This window comes from Microdochium trichocladiopsis, assembly GCF_020744255.1.
Source record: "Microdochium trichocladiopsis strain MPI-CAGE-CH-0230 chromosome Unknown B0I36scaffold_18, whole genome shotgun sequence".
Taxonomy (NCBI): domain Eukaryota; kingdom Fungi; phylum Ascomycota; class Sordariomycetes; order Xylariales; family Microdochiaceae; genus Microdochium; species Microdochium trichocladiopsis.
In genome coordinates, this window is record NW_025763561.1 from 248,114 (window position 1) to 269,566 (window position 21,453).

General features: G+C 53.6%; 7 protein-coding genes across 7 annotated transcripts; 5 read left to right on the forward strand and 2 right to left on the reverse strand.

The window, feature by feature from the left end:
* Positions 1–200: 200 nt before the first annotated feature.
* Positions 201–1,362, forward strand: B0I36DRAFT_226338 (uncharacterized protein; the record flags this gene model as incomplete). Its single annotated transcript, XM_046149083.1, has 5 exons — positions 201–333; positions 380–568; positions 631–716; positions 774–1,150; positions 1,206–1,362. Coding segments are annotated over 5 exons (942 nt in total), but the record flags the coding sequence as incomplete, so codon positions are not given.
* A 2,124-nt stretch (positions 1,363–3,486) lies between these two features.
* On the forward strand, positions 3,487–5,092 carry B0I36DRAFT_342375 (uncharacterized protein; the record flags this gene model as incomplete). The annotated part of the gene is made up of 4 exons (XM_046156078.1): positions 3,487–3,580; positions 3,612–4,257; positions 4,339–4,760; positions 5,001–5,092. Coding segments are annotated over 4 exons (1,226 nt in total), but the record flags the coding sequence as incomplete, so codon positions are not given.
* A 1,616-nt stretch (positions 5,093–6,708) lies between these two features.
* Positions 6,709–8,520, forward strand: B0I36DRAFT_437011 (uncharacterized protein; the record flags this gene model as incomplete). The annotated part of the gene is made up of 2 exons (XM_046162872.1): positions 6,709–6,738; positions 6,793–8,520. The coding sequence occupies exon 2, from the start codon at positions 6,802–6,804 to the stop codon at positions 8,518–8,520; it is 1,719 nt and encodes a 572-aa protein (XP_046004056.1). The 5' UTR covers positions 6,709–6,738; positions 6,793–6,801.
* A 3,396-nt stretch (positions 8,521–11,916) lies between these two features.
* Positions 11,917–12,963, forward strand: B0I36DRAFT_356661 (uncharacterized protein; the record flags this gene model as incomplete). Its single annotated transcript, XM_046157660.1, has 1 exon — positions 11,917–12,963. The coding sequence occupies one exon, from the start codon at positions 11,917–11,919 to the stop codon at positions 12,961–12,963; it is 1,047 nt and encodes a 348-aa protein (XP_046004057.1).
* Positions 12,964–13,890: 927 nt separating this feature from the next.
* On the reverse strand, positions 13,891–15,456 carry B0I36DRAFT_356662 (uncharacterized protein; the record flags this gene model as incomplete). The annotated part of the gene is made up of 3 exons (XM_046157661.1): positions 13,891–14,613; positions 14,670–14,898; positions 15,344–15,456. The coding sequence occupies 3 exons, from the start codon at positions 15,454–15,456 to the stop codon at positions 13,891–13,893; spliced, it is 1,065 nt and encodes a 354-aa protein (XP_046004058.1).
* A 2,290-nt stretch (positions 15,457–17,746) lies between these two features.
* Positions 17,747–18,406, forward strand: B0I36DRAFT_342381 (uncharacterized protein). The gene has a single exon (XM_046156079.1). The coding sequence runs from the start codon at positions 18,038–18,040 to the stop codon at positions 18,287–18,289; it is 252 nt and encodes an 83-aa protein (XP_046004059.1). The 5' UTR covers positions 17,747–18,037; the 3' UTR covers positions 18,290–18,406.
* Positions 18,407–18,456: 50 nt separating this feature from the next.
* On the reverse strand, positions 18,457–19,944 carry B0I36DRAFT_257663 (uncharacterized protein; the record flags this gene model as incomplete). Its single annotated transcript, XM_046151033.1, has 2 exons — positions 18,457–18,795; positions 18,868–19,944. The coding sequence occupies 2 exons, from the start codon at positions 19,942–19,944 to the stop codon at positions 18,457–18,459; spliced, it is 1,416 nt and encodes a 471-aa protein (XP_046004060.1).
* Positions 19,945–21,453: the final 1,509 nt, after the last annotated feature.

Genomic DNA, 21,453 nt, shown 5'->3' on the forward strand with positions numbered 1-21,453 from the left:
AGAAAATAGTATCAACCAGAAGAGCTCCGCACTACGATGAAGATCAGGCGATTCCTTCTTACCACTGTGCTAGTCTTGCAGACTGGTATAGTGGCTGGCCAAGTTGACTCTGTTGCGCAGCTTGTGGCTGCTGCACCAGAGTGTACTGTCAGTACTACTGTCTACCCAGGTTGCGGTGCTAACTCTTGCTGCAGCGCTTCTGTATCGTCGATGCGTTTGCCGCCAGAGGCTGCAATGGCACCGATCTTGCGAGCTGTCTTTGTGCTGATATAGCCCTCCAAGCTGGTCTGTCTGAATGTGTACAGACTAGCTGTACCTTCGCGGATCAGGTAGGTAAGGCTTCCCAGACGAGGGACTGGGCTTGACTAACTTGACTCAGTCGCCGGGAGGATCGAGACGGAGATCTGCGCCAGCTATCCCAAAGAATCTCGCAGCTCAGAGGTCATAAGTGTACCCATTGCGGGATGTGTCATTGTCTTTCCTGTTATAGCACTCCGTCTTTACAGCAGGCTCCGCTACGCCAAAGGGTTCTCAGGCGATGACTTCGCGACAATCGCTGCAGCCGTAGGTCATCATCTAGACAGCCTTTCACCGATACTAACGAAGCACAGATACTCTTAGCAGTGCTAGCTGCGATTAACTTGTATAATGCGAGTATCGGCTTCGGCATGCATTATTGGACTATCCCGGTAGAGACGGGGACCTTGATATTAAAGGTGAGACCAGTCCTGCCCGAGCGCTCTTCCCGTAAGCATGCTGAACATCCTTACTAGTTATTCTACTTGAACTCCATCGTCTACATGGTACTTCTCGTCGTCGGAAAGATGGCCATCTTACTAGTTTATCTGCGGATTTTCCCGGTTCCAACGATCCGCCACATTACCTGGGCTCTACTCTGTCTTCTTCCGGTACTTGGGGCTGTCTATACTCTTCTTACGGCTCTTCAGTGTATACCAATCGAGTCGATCTGGGACCGGCTTATTACGGCCCGGCGCTGTATCGATATTAATGCTGTTATTTATAGTAGAGGCATTCTGAGTATTGTCGAGGACGTCGCCATTCTTATCTTACCCATGAAGCAAATCTGGCAGCTGCAGATCCAACGACACCGTCGAATAACCCTGGTCGCCCTGTTCAGTATTGGTTCCTTGTAAGCATTCCCGGCTTGAGGACGCTCTTGTGGCGGAAGGCTTACTCATTGTCAGCGCCTGCCTTACATCTATGATCCGCATGAAGTACGCCGTCAGTTACAGCACGACTTTTGATGCTACTTGGGACGGCGTGGACATCGTCGTGTGGTCGGCAGTGGAGCAATTCTGCGCGTTGCTATGTGGAAGCCTACCAGCACTACGACCGCTCGTCGCGAATGTTCTAGTGAGGACACAGGCTACTATGAGCAACGAGATGACCTGCGTAGGCGCCCAAGGCCAGTCAGCGCGAAGCAAGACTCCAGCGTCTCCAGCGCCTCCAGCGTCTCCGAATGCATGCAATCAGAAGCCACCTCCAGCGTCTCCGAATGCATGCAATCAGAAGCCACCTCCCGGTGTAACGACGTCTGCCAATGAGCAAGAGGCGTCCTCAGATGCGATCCTTGTCACCAACACTGTGAGCGTGAGATTTCAAAGTGGAACGTGGCTCGAGGAAGGCTCTGAGAGCGATGGCCGCGACTGTCCAGGCAAAGGTAGAAGTGCAGTAGAAGCAACGCGCAATCACGAGGCCAGGTGTGAAGCACAACCCTGAGAGCGTTTTATAGAGCGACACAGGCTTCCATGGTCCCTGTAACCTCGAAGTCGAGTCGAACTGAGCCCGGGTGAGGTGTTATTGAGCTGCTGATTGTTTTGTGCAGTAAATATGCCGAGCTAGGTACGATCAACCATCAAATAGATCTGTATTGTCATGAAGTATCGTTGCCGTGATAGCTAGGCTGGGAGCTGGTCACAAGTATCTACGGGAAAGGCCGCCCTGAACGGGACACGACCCCGGCCTCCTGAGCTTTATGTCGTTGACTGTGGCAGTGATCTTGAGCCTGGCAAGCGCAGGTTTACGCCCAATCCTCCCGCAGAGGCAAGGCCTGGTCGAGTATGGTACTTCCCAGCAGGCGACAGCGACATCTCGCTCGAGACATGTCTCGTGTAGGCCTCGGGTCCTCGCAACAAGCGAGGAACAGTGCTGCCCCGCAAAAGCCTTCCCCAGCCCCTGCTTCCATGCTAGGGGCCGTGGACAGTGGTCTGTCCGCATGTAGATGAGTGAATGGAAAGTAACGCTCTTGGAAAGCGTGGCAGGCGCTGGGAGGGTTACCGTAGTGACCGCTATGTGTGTCCGCTTTTCAGACACTAGTTGACGTTTCCGCACGCCCTAACAAGATGTGGCGCATTGTGGCGTCTACTGTGCAGATTGTCCCACGATAAGTATCCTCCAGAAGTGGAGTACTGAAAGGCGATTGAACGGCGCTTAAGTTCCAGTGAGCGATCTGAACACCTATCGCTGTCGGATAGGGCTCTGACCACACTCCAAAGTGCAACTATCATGCTGTTATAGACCACATGAACCAAGAGCCGTATTAGTTGTCACACTATCCGCATGCACACGAATGAAGGACCACTATTGATGGATTAGATCGTCGTAATTCCACATTTTCGGTGGACACAAGCACCTACGCTGTGGTGACCCAAACTAACAGGGGATCATTTGTCACTAAGGGGACAGCGCCCACAAAAGTGGCCACATGGCCAGGCCACGCCAAAGACAAGGGCGGGCTACGGAAGGTCGGCAGGCAGCACATTAGAGAAACATGATACTTTAGTCATCAGCCAACGGTGGGTTGGCGGCTCTCTGATAGAAAACTGTCGCAAAACAGGCAACAAGCTGTCCGCACTTCTGGCTTAAGCGATCGCAGGGAACGACACGTTGAGAGGCAAAGGACATATAGAACAAAGGATTCCCTAGATAAGCAGTTGTTACCTTCGCACTGCAATCAATCTGGTAACATTTCCACCCAAGACTTGACCGAGTCACTCATTTGTTCGAGAGTTCTACCTCTTCCGAGAGACACGACTACATCGACTCGGAAAGACTAGGACAAGCGCGAATTTAGTATCTCCTAGGCATATCTACCCGGACGGCCAGATCGACACGTGCCTACTGACAAGCGATTTTGATACCGCTGTACAGTCTCTAGCAAAATCGCCTTCCGCTTTTCATTCACTGCTTAATTGTTTGGGGACCCGTTTTTGGGCTCTTGGCGCTTACACCGTGCCTGTCCCCACGGTCACTGTTCGACATGGTCCAATACAGTGGAAGTCCGCTTCCTACGTAGCAAACTCAACAAAAGGACCCCCACTCCCAACATATGCTAGTTACGACGGGGTCAATCGATCCTCTGAATGCCGAGGCAACCGTCATTGCTTGCCATCTTTAGGTTTCTGGCGGCCTTTACGCAGTCAGTCCCGTTTCTCAACGCGTCGTCATTTTGCATTTTGACCGTTCACATGTCAAATTATCACCCATCTGCGCGTTTCCAGGTGGATGCCCCGGCCCTAACGTTCATTGCGCCGGAAGATGGGGCCACCATCGGGCTCTTGTCGATTCAACGAAAAGGCACGCATCTGCAGCTCATTGACTTGGCCGTCGGCAGATAAACAGGCTCTTAAATATTACTCCCTCCGCGCTACTCGAGATGCTCCTCGACGGCATTGTCAGCCATTCGCCATGGCATTAAAATCTCTCTGGGACTACGTTTTCATCCGGACAAGCATCTTCCTCCTGCACCTGGTCGCGCCCCTGAGCATTTTCTATTCGCTGGCCAGATGGCTCGTCTATCCCCTGTTTCACGTCCCCCGAATGCTAGAGATCTGGCTCGCACTCGAGGCTGTCTTCTACCTTGTCGTCTACCTTCCGCTCAGCCTCCACCTCCAGAGAGCCACGACATATCCCACGGCCGTCTGCCGTAGCGATCGCCGCAAATTGTTCCGGCGCTGCCACGACAACATTCCAGATCCGGAACGCTACCTGACGAAATGGTTCCGGAATGCGCCGGCGGCTGAGATCAAGAGGGAGAACGTCAAGGACTTCTTCCGATGGGCCTTCTTAAATACGGGAGACCCTGACTGGGAATACGACGAGGAGCTGGAGGAGTATGCCGGCGAGATGGAGAAGATGCTGGGGAGGAAGTTCGAGCCCGGGCGCGGTAACGCAAAGTGTCTGAGATTGACCCTCGACAAGGTCGAGATGTTACACCGGAGCTTGACATGGTATCTGGTAATTAAGTGACGACTAGGAAATGCGCTTGGAATTGCCCCTCTGCGACCAAACCAGCTACTAATTTACCCTATCCTATAGTGCGTGTTTATTGTCGACACACTGGCCTCCGGCTATCTGCACTACCACTCCTTCGACTTCCACCACACGTCGTTTCTTACCGTCTTCCCCTTACGCCCCCTCACACTCTTCGGCACCCATTCCTCCCCTGCACAGAGTCTGACTTACTGGCACCGGCTACACACCTCCAAGACAAGACTCCCGGTCCTGTTTATCCACGGTATCGGTGTTGGGCTCTACCAATACATAGACTTCCTGGCCGAATTAAATGCCAACGACGGTGACGATTCGTCCGACGGACAGGTGGGGATCATCGCTTTGGAGATCATGCCTGTGAGCTCCCGCATAACCGGAGAGGCAATGTCGCAAGAAAAGATGGGCGATGAGGTGCATTGCATATTGAAGGCGCATGGGTGGAAAAAGTTCGTGCTGGTGTCACATTCGTGAGTATCCCCCCCGCGCTCCCTGTTCATGGTGATTGGCAACCACTGAGGTTATCCACCAAGCTATGGAAGCGTTGTGGCTGCGCATCTCCTTCATACGCCGAAGATCGCGCCAAAGATCGGACCGATGTTATTCATTGACCCGGTGGTCTTTCTACTGCATCTCCCCGATGTCGCGTACAATTTTGTGACGTCTTCCCCGTCTCCCTACTCATCATCTCAGCTAACCTCTTAACGCAGATCTGCCGGAAGCCAACCAGTGCCAATGAATACCTGCTCTGGTACTTCGGCTCCAAGGATATAGGCGTCGCTCATACCCTCTTTCGACGCTTCTTCTGGGCCGACAATATCTTGTGGAAGGAAGATATGCAGGGCCATCGCGTGACTGTGGCCCTTGGCGGCAACGACCTGATCGTTAACACAAAGGTCGTCAGGGCGTATATGACAGGCGGAGATGACTGGATTCTGTCGAGTGAGGGCTGGGGGGATGAAGGCTGGGAAGATGGAGAGTGGAAGGGCGATGGCTTGGACGTGTTGTGGTTTCCGGACTTTCATCATGGACAGGTGTTTGATAGTAAGAGGACGAGACGGCGGTTGGTGGATACTGTTAGGAGCTTCTGCATGGAAGCGTAACTTGCTGTATATGGTCTTGCGAAGTGTGTGCTTTAATAGACAGCCGAAACGAAACGATGCCGACCCACCAGTGTTCGAGAAGCGATGCGTATTAGCTTTCGCTACCAGATCGGCAAAGCATTCCTCGCTGATCCATGCATCTCCCATGTCAGGATAGATCACACTTAAATTATAGGTTCTCAATTCAAGCTTGCAAGGCGCTGAGATTGCAGACTTGCTCAAGACGCAGAACTTTCCCGGGAGGGAAAGGGAAGTTGGTTTGCTATCCCTTCGCCCAAAGGTGTCGCACGGGCCCACAACGGACTACTTGAGGACCAAGTCGTAGCGCATGAATGATTCTGGTGATAGAAGGAATGCGCGAAGTCTAGTTCAGAAGAGAGAATAGGGGAATAGATCCTCGGGAAGGGCAGTACCCTAGTCATACGCCCGAAACGGCCTCTCGAGGGCCGGCCCGCATCTTGGTGCGGTCCCGACCGCGGGACCGCCACCAAGCGGTTAGGCTTCTCATTTCCTTAGGTAAGCAAGGCGGTGAGGCCACATGCACTGTACTGGACTGTGCGGAACATTTGAGCGTGGGAACAGGCACGGTGTAAGCGCCAAGAGGCCCTGAAAACGGGTCCCCAGACAATTAATCAGTAAATGAAAAGCGGAAGCCGATTTCGCTAGTGACTGTACAGGGTGATGTGTGGCCTCGTCTGTCGAAACGATGAAATGGTGATCTCAGTGGCTTGAATCACATACTCGAGTAGGGTTGGCCCTTTCGGCTCAGCCGCCGGGCGTTAATAAACTGTATGTTAGTGTGTGTAGATCCACTAAACACGTCTTAACTGTCATCTGCATGTGAAAAAAGACAATTGCTTCGTCACATCACGTCACTATCAAACCATCACCAAAACCATCAAACACGTGTCTTAACGTCATCTGCATGTGAAAAAAGACAATCGCTTCGGGGGGTAATGGCAATATTCTACAGATACACTTCTTCACCGAGAGCGATTGAGTACGAATCTTCAAGTCCACTGGTAACAATAGTGCTCCCCTCTAGACTGCATTCCGACTCCAATATTCTCTCAGCTGCCGCACGGCTTTATCCCCAATCCACACCCTGCATGTTGTCGGAGCTGAAAACTCACGCCATAAATAATGGTCTGATAGAATGTGCAAAAACAACATATTGCTTGGCTAGCAAATTCCGCTATTAGCAGCTGAACTTAATACTGCATTCCAGATGAGCTGCCTTATGTGCTCAAGGGCTCCAGGTTATATAAAGCCCTCTGTTGATCCTGTAGTTCGTGTTCCTAATCACTCCAAAAAAGTATAAAACTGGATGTCGCTCGCGTCTTAGGTATGTCGAAGCCTACCCATTAGAGAGTTAAGCCAATTAAGTATTTGACTTTAGAAAGCAATCATGATCCGAATTCAAGAATTTGAGGGGATGCAATACTCCCGCGATGGCACTCCAGCTGAGATACAGGACTACACCTACTTCAACCAGCAGTATGCGACCTCGACTCACGAGGAGGATCACAACATGCATCCAAATCTCATCGTTCAACCTAGACGAGATGAAGACGTCGTTAAGGCTGTGATCTGGGCTAGAGATAACAAAATTGCTATCGCTATCAAGAGCGGCGGTCACCAGTACAGCGGCGCGTCGTCTACCGGTGGCAGCAACATTCAGATCGATCTTAGCAACACGTACAAGGACCTGATGGTTATAAATCCCCGCGGCCCCATTGACCAAGATAGAGCACTGGTGTACGTCGGCGTCAGCAATCAACTCAAGGACTTCAACGCATATCTCAAGCACAACCAATTGTTCGTTCCGCACGGAGATTGTGCTTACGTATGTATAGGTGGACATGGCCAAACTGGTGGTTATGGCCAACTCGGCCGTGGCTTTGGCCTTTTAGGCGATCACATCAGAATCATTCGCATGGTCTGCCATGACGGTGTGATTCGAGACATCTCTAAAGAGAACGATGCCGAGCTTTTCTACGCCATACTCGGAGGCAGTCCAGGTAATTTTGGCGTCATCTCACACTATACCGTCGAGGTGTTTCAGGCCAAGAGCTACATGGGGACTTTCACCGGCCCAAACGGATTCAAGGGGCCGCATGGCATCAAAGGACTCTGGATCTACTCCCCCAAAATCCTCAAAAACCTTCTTACCGCCGTCGCAGAAATGGCCGACAACGAAAATGTCCCGCGAGGCTTTGACCTCACTGTTAACGTCCTCAGCACCGAGTTTCCAATCGCGATGCTATTCCCCACTCTGAATAATGGTGGTCTTTGGGAACACATCCAAAACAAGATCAAGAACACGCTTGCAGATGAATTCCTCGAGTGGCTCAATGGTCGCTTCCCTGCCGTCATCGTGGTCTACGCCCAATGGTGCCCGACTAGCAAAGACGACAAGTATGACGAGAGTGTTGATCAATGGTTCAACAAGTTCCGGGCCCTCAAGGGTTTCTTCGAAAATGAGACTCTCGTCATCGACGAATTCGAAGAGGACATGTCCCAGATGACTGGAAGATGGATCATCCCCAAGCGGCGAGAGTTTGATCTACCTTACGTCAAGCGCACCCACTGTACCAACTCGAAGACTCTAGAAAAAGACGGCTGGGTCGACTCTCTGATTGATCGCATCGACTTGATCTATAACCCGCACCAGTTGCTCGACAACAACCCACGGGACAAGGAGTACGAGGTCTACACCCATTGCAAGCTTGTAATGCAGGCCCAATGCTTTGGAGGCGCCAATTCGCGTTTCTATTTAAACAAGGATAACGGCACATCCTACAGCTGGAGGGACACGTCGGTCGTCCTGACACTAGACTGTTTTCATGAAGTGGGTGACAAGTATAGGGAGTATGCCGAAAAGTGGCAGGCTAAAAATGACGCTATTATGGCTGGTCCCTCTAGCCCGTTTAGTAAGCAGGACAGACGTCTGCTCTGGGGCTCTTATGGTAACTGGGACTTGGGGGAGCAGGAGGTTTGGAAATGTTATTATGAGGATGAGGACAAGTACCATAGACTGGGTAGGGCAAGGGCTAAGGCTGATCCTAGCGGTGTTTTCACTGCAAACCCTTTTGCTGTTTCGGCTATTGTACAAGGACACTTGTAATTTAGATTAATCTGTTAAGTGGTATACAGTATAATACCCAGTCCACTATTCCATGGAGCACCATCAACCTACATAACCTGTAAGTGCGAATTGGGACGGTAGCCAGGGCGACGACCGTAACGAGCTTTCAAGAAACCAGAGTGACAGGCGACTGTGATGTCATTGACCGAGTAGGGAGTAAGTACCGAGTCGTGACCCAACTCTGCCCAATTCGCAATCACACGTCGACATAGACTCCTGCTCACCCGAGGACTCCCAGGGCCCCCGTTCTTGTCCATATCTCCAGCAGAAATAAACGCAGTAGGCAATACCTGCACGACTTCTGGATGCGCACCGGCAACAACACCTTCATCGAGACGCACTAAACCACCATGGTCAGCGTCCTCGCTTACGCCTCCACGCGTGCCCTGGACCTGGCGATGCAGCTGTACGGTGCGGCCCAGGGCAAGCTCGGCATCCCCCTCATCGGCGAGAGGTCGCAGCCCTTTGGGCCCTCGCAGACCGTCTCGATGATCCTTGCGTGGGAGCGCATGGCCGAGATCTCCGACTACATGAACGACACGCGCGCGGCCTCAGCCTACCGCACGCAGGCCCGCCTTTCGCGCGACGCGATCGACAGGCTGCTCTGGAACCACACGGCCCAGTACTACGCCGGCGCCCCGGGCTTCGACGGCATCGACATTGCCGACGCGGGCAACATCCTGCTCGGCCAGATCGGCAACCCCGAGCGCCGCACCAAGACGGTCGCCAGCGTCGAGCAGCTGCGCATTCCCTCGGGCTACCTCAACGGCACCCGCTTCAAGGACACGGTCGCCGTGGCCAACCCGTACATGCTCAGCGTCATCCTCGAGGGCTTCGCCATCGAGAACCAGACCGCCCTTGCGCAGGACTTGCTCGACCATACCTGGAGCCCTATGGTACGACGAGGTGTCAACTACACGGGCGCCTACTGGGAATACGTGGTAAGTTTACCCTAGTAACTCTGTGGGACTCCATTTCCCTTGTCTACATTCTTTGGTCCTGTCTCTCCTCTCGATTCTCCTTCCACGAAAACTCCTCTCCTTTTTATTAGGCTACGACCACTGACATACACATCTTGCTACAAATCCTAGATACAGACGGTAGCGCTCTAGGTCTCGGCCTCTTCGACGCCGGCAGCCACTTCTGGGGCTCGTACCCGACTGCGTTCCTCACTGACTACGTCCTCGGCGTTAAGCCGACCACGCCTGGCTATAAGACCTTCCGGCCGATGAAGGACTTCGAGTCCGAGTGGGTTTACGGCCGCGTGCCGACCCCGGCCGGTAACACCCTCGTAGCCTGGGGCTACGAGTCCGGCGGCAATAGTAGTGCCAAGTGCGCGCTCGAGCTGACGCCGCCCGCCGAGCTCGAGGGCACGATTATCGTGCCGTTTGAGGGCGACTTTTCTGTCAATAGCGGGGCCGCACAGAACGGCCAGGTCACTGTCAAGGGCGGCGAGACTGTCAAGGGCGGCGAGACTGTCAAGATCTGTCAATTGTGATTGGCGTGAGAGCACGTCGCGCAAGACAGCGGACATGCGATAAAAGGAGCGAGAATCCACGGATAGGACAGGGTCCTTCTTTGGACCATAAAAGTAGTCGATTGATCTAGACCCGGGGTGTCTACATGCCACGATTTCAACAAGACCACATGGCTCAGGCTTGGCTAATTATACCACCCGAGTTATATGTATAATTATCTCATTGCTGCAGCTAAAATTAACATCTCGAAACGCTTCAGTCCGCTTGCCAGCAACATGATAAGTGAGGACACAGAATTCAAACGTATCCAGTAGGCGCTCATTCTTCTGCGTAGCCGTGCCAAGTTGAGACGACGGCGGCGTGAGGAAATGAGCCAGGATACCCCCAAATGGACGTCCATCAGCTCGAGTCTAGATCCAGCGTCCAGCTCACCGGTCTGCACTGATATTCAGTTTGTAGCATTCACCATGATCAGCATCGCCGAACCGATAACGAGATCAATACGAAGATGCAGCAACAAAGAAGGAGAAGAGAGAGGCCCCCTTGCAAGTAGGCTTTTATATCTTCGGGGTGGCTAGCTCAACACAACATCACCTGGTTTCCATGGTACATCAGATTAACAACTGTTCCAAGCTATTATCGAGCCGTGCCATGTGAGGGTGAGAGCACACTGGCCCTTATCTTTCTGGCGGCACTTATCTTTCTGGCGGCCCCTGACTGCACGCCTTCAGCTCACCAGAGGCTGCCGAGAGACGCCCGGAGCAGCACCGCCCGATGCATTCATGGGTATCACTTCTGAAATAGTACAATGTGAAGACTCGAACTCGTCTTTTCATAAAAGATCGGCACATGATATTTGGAAGGCGAGTAAACACATGAGATGCTTGTATCACTCCTTGAGCACAGCAGGGATAACCTGCTTCGCAATCTCCTCTGCAAACTTCTTCTTCCGAGCCTCCCAGCCGAGCTTGCGTAGGCGGCTTGCGCGGTTGCGCGCGTTGGTGCCCGCCACGGCGAGCGTGAAGTCGCCAAACAAGTCCGCGTACTGGGCCTCGGGGATCGTCCGGGGCTCCGCGGACTCGAGCTTTCCCTGCTTATGCAGCTCCTTGCCAATGACGGCCGCGATGTCGCGCCACGACGCCTCCTCGCCGCTCTCGCAGAAAAAATACAGGTTCCCCGCGAGGTCGGCGTCGGCAGCGGATCCGCGGTCTGCGGCGCTCTCGGCGTAGTGCAGCAACGTCATGTATCCCCGCGCGAGGTCGCTGACGTGCACGTACGGCCACTTCGCGAGCCCCTTGCCGACGTACCCCGCGTAGCCGTGCTTGAGTGCGAAGCGGACCAGCGTGGGCGCCTGGATAGACAAACGGCCGCCGCCGTGCTGGCCGATGCCGTCGATGATGGGCGGCATCATGATGACGAGCCGGTTGCCCTGCGCGCCGAGTTCCTTACGGGTGCGCAGAATAGCGAGGTCGATCTCACGATGCGGCGCCGAGTCCGGTAGGGCGTCGAGGTCGGCGGGCGTTGCGTCGTCTACGATCTTGTCGACGGCGTAGTCGCCCGCACTCTCGTCAAAGAGAAGGCTAGCGCCGCTGGTGTGGATGTAGATTGGCCGCGAGGACACCCTCGGCGGAGCGTCGGCGGGTATAGTGCGCCTTTGAAGGAACCCGATGCCGTCAAGCGCCTACTCCATGACCGAGTCCGTGGACTTGCGAGGGATAGGTATGGTTGGCCAGCGCATGATGCGTTCCTGGAGTACCTGTTTCCTCCCGAATTGGATAAGAACGACGCGGGCCATCCCGATCCCTATCTGGACACGGCCTGGCTTACATTACTACTCTGCCTGACACCTCATGTTAAGACGTTACACTTATGTGTATATCCGCTGAAGGAGCCCGACATGCTTGCGCGACTGTTTCAGTTCTGCGGAGACCGTCACTTCATTGAACGCGAAGGGGAATCAGGCGGAGATGTGATGTCGAGAACGCCAGCGCCGCTGTCAGAGCTGCGGTCTCTGCACTTGCACGGAAAGGGCCCTGACTACCGTAGTGTCCGGTTTCACTCAAAGAACATCCGCCCGCTACTGCTCTCTACCGAGCTTCAGACATTGAAGCTTATCGGAATAGACTGGGGTGGCACGAGCGTAGACACACGCTCAGAGGCCGAGGAGGAAAATCGAAGGGACGACAGGGACGACGATGGGCATAACGACTTTCAGCTTAACCAAGTAGTTCCTGGTAGGCCACCCAGAAAGCTATATACCTTCCCAGGTTCTCATCCAAAGATGAAGAGTCTCAGTCTCTGCAATAACCAGTCTCCTCACCCTTATGGCGTGCAGAATATGCTGTTGGCTTATCCTAATTTCCACACTCTCGTCCTGAAGCCAAGTGTGCGCTTGGAGCGCGGATCATTTGATTTCAGCGCGTACGGCACTGTACTCCACGACCACGCCAGGCGCCTGCGGCGTTTCGAGTTCGAGCCGGATAACGTCTCCGATGCCGATTTCGAAGGGTACGACAAAGGCGCGATCGGGTCTTTGAGGGACAAGTGGACTCGTCTAGAGCAGCTGCGTATGTCCCTTGCTGCACTGCTCGGCCCGGATCTAACCGAGCGGCTGGACCTGTGTGATTACTTGCCGATCAGCCTGCGCTGGTTCTGGACCACTGTGCCGGACTTCAAAAGCTACGCGCAGGTGTATTCCAACGCGCTGGCAAGCATGCTTGACGACGGATCGGAAGGTAATAGCTGTCGTAGGCTACCACGGTTGGAATGGGTCCTGGTCATGCTGCCTAAAGGAGATGATAAGTTTGGCTTTGAGCCCAGAGAATCCAGCGTGTTGCGACTCGGCGAACGCCATGTTCTGTACAGGAGAAAGTCCGCCTGTGCCGTACATACGCCGCCGGGGTGGGAGGATGCCTATGTCGAGAAAGTCGTGACGCTGCCTTAGAGGCCACATTTCGGAAACACAAGGGCATAGCCATTTTCTGCTACCTCACTTATGAGTACAAGGTCGACTATCCAAAGGGGAAATGGACTTAGTAGGAGTGGGAATGCGACGACCTGGGCACTGAGGATGATGCTAGCGACTTCGCTTCGGAGGCTAGGTCGTTCGAAGACCGCAGCAATACGACCACGCCGCTCTTACAAAAAAACGATCCGTTCCTGGATCTGCGAGTACGATCGAGTCCTTCATGTTCGTCTGAGAGCGAACTCGGAGATCAACATGGAGACTGTTACCCCGATCCTCAGCACGTCAAGAAGGAACAAGACGACTTAGGCAATGAGGACGATGTCACCGACTTCGTCCAGTTGGGGGAAGGCAGGTGCTGACCGCTCAACGCCTCGCCTCCTTCCATCAAATAGTTCAAGCAGTGGTTGGCGCACTTGACAGCGCCTCGGTCCCAGACGACTTCATGGGCTGGCCGGAGTGCGGCCCTTCTTTTTCTCAGTCATTCTGCTACACTTTCAGACGTTCCTCAACCCTTCCGCCTCTCTAATTAGGACACAATATAAAGCTTGCTCATATGTTAGCGTGACAGCCCCCGCACGGTCTTGCTCAAACTCTCGCAACTATGAAGTGATGGCCATGCTACCCTGCATTGCTCATGATCCCATACATGTTCATGACGGAAACAACGGTTTATGTTCTGGCCAGAGTCTCTCGGATCCGAGTCCGTCCGGAGCAGGGTCGGTGATGCGGAGCCATGACGCTATGGGGTTTACGCTTTCGGCGGGCTCATGGGAGCTAATTGGCATACACAAAGACTGGCCATGTCCACACCCAACAACGATGAGAACTATCATGAGAGACAATAATGATTGGAGTCAGCTTTACATACTAGCCCTTAGACACTGCCTTAACACCCGTCTAAATTCAGTCAGGCAAAGTTAGTGAACCCCAAAGGTCATATGCCCGACGCTGGAATGCGATATTCAACTCCCTTGCAAAGCCCTCTGCCTTAATACACTGATCATAAGCCTCATTCACGCCTGACTGAGGGCCACAGATGCTGGCGCAAAGTCTTAATAAGGATTTTGCGTGCTGTAGTTGCTGTACGAATGTGTGTATGGTCATCATGTGCTTCTTCGTCGCTACTTCTGTCTCAATGAAACAACTTCTCAGCGTGGTAGACGTTTGGGCCAACCACTCTCGTGGATCATCCTCAAAGGGCGTCGAGCCTGGGTCGCTTAGCGATTGCAGGATGCGTGTTTTAATATCTCGGTCAGCAGAGGTTGTCACTGAACGATAAGCTCTGTAGTTGATAGCGTGACAGAAGCTTTCGTGGCCTTTGGTCTCCTGTTGGATGGTAGAGTTGGGGAACGCTTGCAAGGTACTGATTTCATCATCCGTCGACATCTCGTGGCGGGACGATGGTCCTTCTTGGGTGGGGGTGACCATAGGCGACGTCGGGCTGTCATCCGAGGTCGCCCGGAAGTCGAAACCATGGAAGAACGCTTGTGAAGCCCGAGTGAGACTATCCGGCGGCGCCTGAACTTGTGATAGCTCCTGCTGGGTGGGAGTATTGCTCGATATTTGGCGAGCCATTCTTGCCGGTCTTGGATCGGAGCAAGTGTATGCTCCGCTTAACTCAACCAACTACAAAATTATGAAGGGTTAGTCCCGTTCTCGCAACTCAACAGTGGAGATCATACCTCGGGATGATCTTTTTCCTCATGTTTTCTCAGCAACTCGAATGTCTTGAAACGTTTCCCACAGCTGTAGTTGCAAAGATGAGCGGACCCTGGGCGGTGATCCTGTGTCTTATGCCAATTGAGCGATGAACGTGTTTTGTAACTCCGAGCGCAACTAGGCCAATCGCACGAGTGACGAAGCTGTTGCTTCAAGTGAGCCTGGTGATGTCGATCTTGTTCTTCTTTGTCCCTGATAAAGTTGTTGATGAAGCATCGAAAAGCGCATCGGAGCCCTGAAGGCTTGGGGGGGACAGAACGGTTTCGGGCCGCGGCGTGCCGGCTCTGCTTCTTCCGCATTGCAGGTTGTGGCTTCCTTGTTCTTTTCCGGGTGCTGCGTGGGACAGCACACTGTTAACCCTATTGTCGAGTGTTAGCCATCTTTCCGTGTAGTAGAGAACCCGTTATGTGGCAATCCCATTCTCACCATGTTCTTTCGGGAGTGACAGCAATTGCAAGCCAACAGCCTTGTCTTTGCAAAAATTTTGAGGAGGGATAAGCAAGCTAGAACCATCGTTGCCTCATCCCCGATCATTTATATCCGGCTCAACAAGCTGAGTAGCACATGATACAAGGGCTGTAAGTAGTAATCTGCCCTTAAGAACCAACACCTGGGCGCTCGCGCCTATTGCGCTTACCCTACCGTGAGCTGAGAGATATATGATTGTGTCCATGCTTGTGCCAGGAGAAGCGCCGGTGGCGTGGTGGAATCGGTTGCAATTTCAGTGCCCTGGCGCGGTGCGGCAGGCATGGCGGGTAAATCCGCTCACAACGTTCATCCATGTCCACATAAGACAACGACATATTGAGAAAGTCGAGCGACAAGCCCCCGGCCATTGCGCGGAGCCGATCTTCTCGGCGATTTCCAGGCGCCATGCTGGGGCCCTTTGGTTTCCAGGGTACCTTCTTCCCACGGGCTTGCTCCCCTGCAGCTGAACATGGCATGCCGCGGCTAGGCTGCTTCGCGCTTCACGTGCTGATACAGTTTACGGACTGCCCCGGCCCGATTCGACCATCTGATAGTACTGTACAATGAGGGAGCCCTCGACCCTCAGGCGTATGACATCTGTGGACTCCAATGCCAAGCTGAGCGGCCATGATGGAGTGGGGAGCCTCGTCTTCACCCGAGCAACCAAGTTCGGCCTAGCTTGAACGGACAACTGCTACATGCACTGTGCGGCTTGCGAGATATTGCGGAAGCGGCGACCGGCAAGGGCTGGCACGGCATGGCGCGGGAGCAGCTCCGCTTCGCGAGTCTGTTCAGATGTACACGTCGAGGAGTGTCTTGCTATTAAAGGACAGCTTCCGGCTTCTCATGCACAGCAGTATGGGTCAAGGCCAGTCAACTTCATCGCCTGCACTATGGATCTTCTTCGTCTGGCTTCCTCACTTACAGTGTTAGTGATGGTCACTGCAGTAACGGCTCACAGATGCTGGGCCTCCTATCAACAACACAAGGGGTGGACACAGGAGCTGGGGGGAAATCACACGCAACGGATATTTTCCGATCTGCTCTGGGATCTATGCGGGTTCTGTGGTAGTACTCTGCTGCTTCGATTTCTCCTCGGTGTTATCGCATCATCATATGCAGTAGTGCCACAGGACAACAACGCGTCATCTGATCGCAGGCTCCTATCAACTTATCTCGCATCCATCGGATCGATGCTCAGCCTCGTACGTAGAGCTACATCCTCGACAAAGCCGGGTTTCGCTAACCCAAACGGACAAGGCTCCGTGGCAGAACAACCTCTTCAGGGAGAGAACTCTGCCATTCATCGCGAAATTTGGACGATCATCTGAGCTATGGTCGTACAGAGCAATCATTTACGGGCCCGGCTTCATTATCGCGCTCCTCCAAGTGTCTACAGACGAGCAAGTGCCGTTGCTAGCTTGTGGTGTTATGGTCTCACGGACTCTGGCAGTATTGTACTTACTTTACTGCACCTTGCTCCATTTTCTCAAACCGACACGCGACGGGCACCAACTCATCACGGTCCGAGGCGTGTTCATACTCGCCACAATACCAAATATCATCGTAGCCATACTCATTATCTATGGCGTAGTAAACACAGAGGTAAGAATCCCATTTCCGCCTTACACGGTTGCGGTGGATCTGACAAGCTAGTCTCTGCCAATCGCCAATTCTTCGCCAGAGCCACTGGTCAGTGTCTGGTTGCTCTGGGTCCATGTACGGAAGCAGCGTGAAACTGGCGACACAGAGCAGGCTGGCGCAACACGACACCTAAGTAGCGCTGCAGGCCTCATCCCATCCACCACCTGACAACCTTTTTCCAACTGGCTTCCTGGACCACGTCCGCCATTCCATGTAATTACTCGGTCTTCTCAGTGGATGCTAATGGGGTTGCTGTGCTCCTCCGCCGTTTTGCTCGAGTGAGTCCCACTGGCTGTGGAAGACCCGTCCGCGGGTTTCGGGATACCGAAGCTCTCTTCGCCGGGAGCCATGATGCTAGCTACCCTTTCTTAGTAACTATTACCACCATTGTTGTTGGGGGTCCTACCACTTCTCTCTGCAGCCTTGATACTCTTGGGAATGTGTAATTTATCCGTTTCGCTCTGAATTGTTTCTCAACAAGCATGACCGACCACCAGACTCGCTGTCACTCTCTTATACTTCCGCGACTCGTTCACAGCCTGATCATAATTGCTATGCATTTTTTACCTCTCCCTTCTGCAGCAGCATGCACCTTTGCGTGGTGGGTTGCTTGATGGGCCGCGTGGGTAGTTGTCTCCCAGGGTTGACACCCCGTTGCGCAGTGTGCATTCATTGAGTGTTGGAGCCATGCAAAGAATGTACTCAGCGCCACGACATGCGTGTCCCATCCTTGAGGCCCGGGATGGCGTCGCCGTCGTCTATCTGCTGTGGTCCAACGCAGTGTTCCTCTTAGCACCGGTCTGCTTGCTGCAGAGTACATGCGGCTGGCATGACCCGGTCACTACCATGAAGTTGATTTTGGTACACAGTTGCTACCACGACCCCACGTCAGCATCTCAGGGCACCCAGACCGTGACCACCTCCCGCGACCCCTCCTCCCTCCTCACCGCCAACAACACCTACACCGACTGGATCGTTAACACCCGCGCCACCAAGCACATCCTCGGGCGCCCTTACCAGGTCATCATTTTCGACGGGCCTTTCAATCCGGATCGCGAGTGTTGCTCTTCTTCCTTCTATTCCTTCACCACGGTCTCCCCCCTTGCTCAAGCACACCGTGGACCCTCCTCCCCTTTCTTATTGTATCTCACCTCCGGACACATTTTTATTTCCCCAAAATGGGAATTACCCAGTTCACTAAAATCCACCACAGGACTTCATGCAAGGCGAAATCCCCTCCCTCGAACCAGAGCACATAGTCCCCCACCTAAAAGACCACCTGCACTGGCGTGTGCTGGTGGAAGGGGGTGTGGATGTGCCGTGGGAGGAGGTGCCGGGGTTGGTGGTGTGCGTTTCGGTGGCGGAGGTGAGTTTTGACGATGGGATTCGGAGCTATTCGACGGAGCATACGGTGTATCCGGAGAGTACGGATGGGAGGCCGGCGGGGTTGAATGTTGGGGAGGAGGCTTAGGGGGTGGGGAGTTGAGCTATGGTGTTGAATGAAGAGGCTGACATTTGGCTTACACTAGAGATAGAACCTAGCTAGAGTGCTGCACTGCAGACTGTTGAAATGACATGGGAAATACCGACTTGAATCTGTTCCACTTAATGTCTTTACCACCTTTGAAGGCTTGAACCTCACTCAGTTATCTTAAACGGCTGCGGATCCGTCGGCACCAGCGTCGCCACGCTAACATGCGGCCACGTCAATATTGCGCCCGGCCCAAAATTCAGATTCACGGTCTGCGAATACTGGATCTGGATGCCCGGCACCCTGATTGTCTTCCTCTCCGTGACACCACCCGGTGGCGCCGTGATCGCAAACTTCGGCGTAGGCGCCCTCGCTCCGGGAGGAAACGACGCCAACAGGACCTGCGTCTCACCTTCTTCCATCTTGTCGACAACGACGTCATACTCGATCCGCTCGATGTAGAACGTGGAGGTCATGAACTCGGTGTGAGCGTTCGGGTCGTCACCCTCGCCGGGCGAAGGGATCATGACACCCTTGACTTGGCGCGTAGTGTTTGCGGATATGACCGGGGGTTGTACGAACGGAGTTTGCGGGCCGGCGAGGAAGGCGATGTTGGCAGTCCCGCCGGCGTTGAGTTCAGAGTTTGAGTTGCCTGTGGTGACCTTGAAGGTGATTGTTTCCTTGATGTCGAGGTTGCTGGTGTCGATGGCATTTTGGAGAACGAGATTGGGGTTCTGGATGATCTCCGTGGTGATTCTGCCAGTGCCTTGGGCGTTGAACTTCTCGAGGTTCGCCGGAACCCGTCGCGTAAGGTTCTCTCTCTCGGCGTTCATCTCCACTTTAAAGAACTTTTGTTTGTCCTCAGGCCTCCCGATAATGAATGGCGTGGTGTCAAGCTTGTCGAACTGGGGAAATTTGGGCTCTCCACCGATCACGGTGGAGGTGTTCCTCTCGGGAACGAATCCTTGCGCGTTGATTGTCGTACCGTGAGGAATGGAGGCCATGCGGCAAATGGTGTCGCAGCCCCCCTGGAAGTCGGCCGCCGGAACGTGAAGCCATATGCCGGGCTCGAAGTGAATGCCGGAACCCTTGCTGGACCTTGGCTTATCGCCCTTTCCAGTCTCCACATTGGTCGTATCCTGGACGGTTTGGAGATAGGCAAGCCCGCCGAGGAAGATGTCCTCCTGGTTACGGAACCCACGGTTCGGGATCTTGCCAAGGGTCGGGCCAAAGGTCAGTTGCTCGGTGGTGAGACTGAGGAGCAGCCTATTGTCGTTGGGTCCGTCTCCACAAGAGTTGCCGAGTGTCTGGAAGGTGCTCGGGACCCAAATCAAGTTGAACCCATTGCCGGCGTAGGAACCCTTGAACTGCTCAAGCGGGAAAGGGAGAATCTTCTCAGGCTCCGATCCCGGTCCGCCTGGGACATGGAGCTGTTCGTCCACCTGAGCTTCGTCCGATGCCGGCGGCTGGTCGTCCGTCAAGGGTACCTCCTCGCCATCGCGAGACAAGCGCCTGGAAAGCTTGGATATTGGGGCCTTCTTGGGCCCGCCGCCGATCGGGCACCATTGGAATCCGGCAAGATCGAGGGCAGGGGCCGGGTGTGTGATGTTCAATGGAGCAATGATATGCCCGTCGAGGGTGATCTCGCTGGCCATGATGTATGCAAGGGTTGGAGATGCGCGTCAAGGAAGTGGCTGAGTGCAGGAAAGATGTGCGAAACGATCTGGTGAGAAGTGTTTGGTTGAATTACTGAGGTCCGCGAGTCGGCGAGCAAGGGCGCGGGAGCAACAGAGCTTTATAGACTAGATGAGACCATCTCCTCTGTCAGCCTATCTTGGATCTGAACCACCGTGTCCGGACGCATGGATGCTCGTTCGCGGCCGCCATCTTTGAGTGCGTGTCTTGATCGTACCGGTCGAAGCTCGTTCTGTGACTCGCACAAGCGCCGGGCGCAGACTTGTGTGTTGCTTCTTTGGATGAAGGGGGGAGCTTCTTTGGATGAAGGGGGGATCGCGTCCGTGTGGCTGCTTACCATGTTGGTGCTGTGGGATGCAGTGTTGGTTGGATGCTAAAGATGACTCGGAGAGGACCCTGTAGGAGATGATGGTGTTTGAAGTTCTCTGTGCTACACACCAGGCGAGGAAGGAGCGTGGTTGGTAGAAGTAGAAGAGCTCAGCCTCCAACTCCCATTACCCCTCCAGCTGCATGCACAGCATCGGAATGCAATTGCTTGGCACAGGTCCCTCTTCTTACAGCAAGCCGCTAGCCGGTACATATGATTAGCGGATCTTGATAGCCTTCTCTAAACTTTCGAGACCTTCCCATGATCCTCACCTCATACCACCCATTCTATAAGCACCTCTACGAACGATCCTCTTATTCACATGCTAACGCTTATTTATCATGCCATGTTCTGCAATCCTACTTCACACTAGGTTAAGTACATGTACCTGGGTTGACCGCTATTTACGAAAGCTTACAGGAAAATATGCGTGAGGAAAGCTACGCCCATACTACCAAGACGGCTTATACGAAAGGTGTGATACCAGGCAGCATGGAGTTTAACCCAAGGGCTGAAGCGGGGTTGCCAGGAGTTGGCACGACATGAGGCAGCACCTGGTCAGCATCCATTCAATCATGAGCCATCCCATTGGCTGCGTTTCTTAAACATGAGGATATGTCTCAGAGTCACATGCCAGAAGCTGGGATGTGTTGAATCCACATGCTTTCATATGCGCTGTGTTCAAGATGAGTTGTACATGTAACGTACATTATCAGTGAGTGGCCCATATCAGCGAGTGGCCCACTTTCTACGCGACGCGACACCTTCGCTCTCAACACCTAATTTTCTCAGTCACCCAATATGCCATCTACTTCAAAGGAAGCCCAGATAATCTTGGCCCTCGGGGCTCTTCAAAACGACAAAAATCTAAGCGTGCGAGCCGCTGCTGAGATTTACGGGGTCGCCTGTAAGACTCTAGGGCGCCGACGCGACGGCAAGCTTGCACGATGCGACAGTACGCCCAAGTCGAAGAAGCTTACTCAGTCAGAAGAAGAAGCTATTGTTCAATATATTGTTGAGCTATCTACGCGAGCTTTTCCACCTAGATTGTGTGGTGTGGAAGATATGGCCAACCAACTGCTACGCGTACGCGACGCGCCTC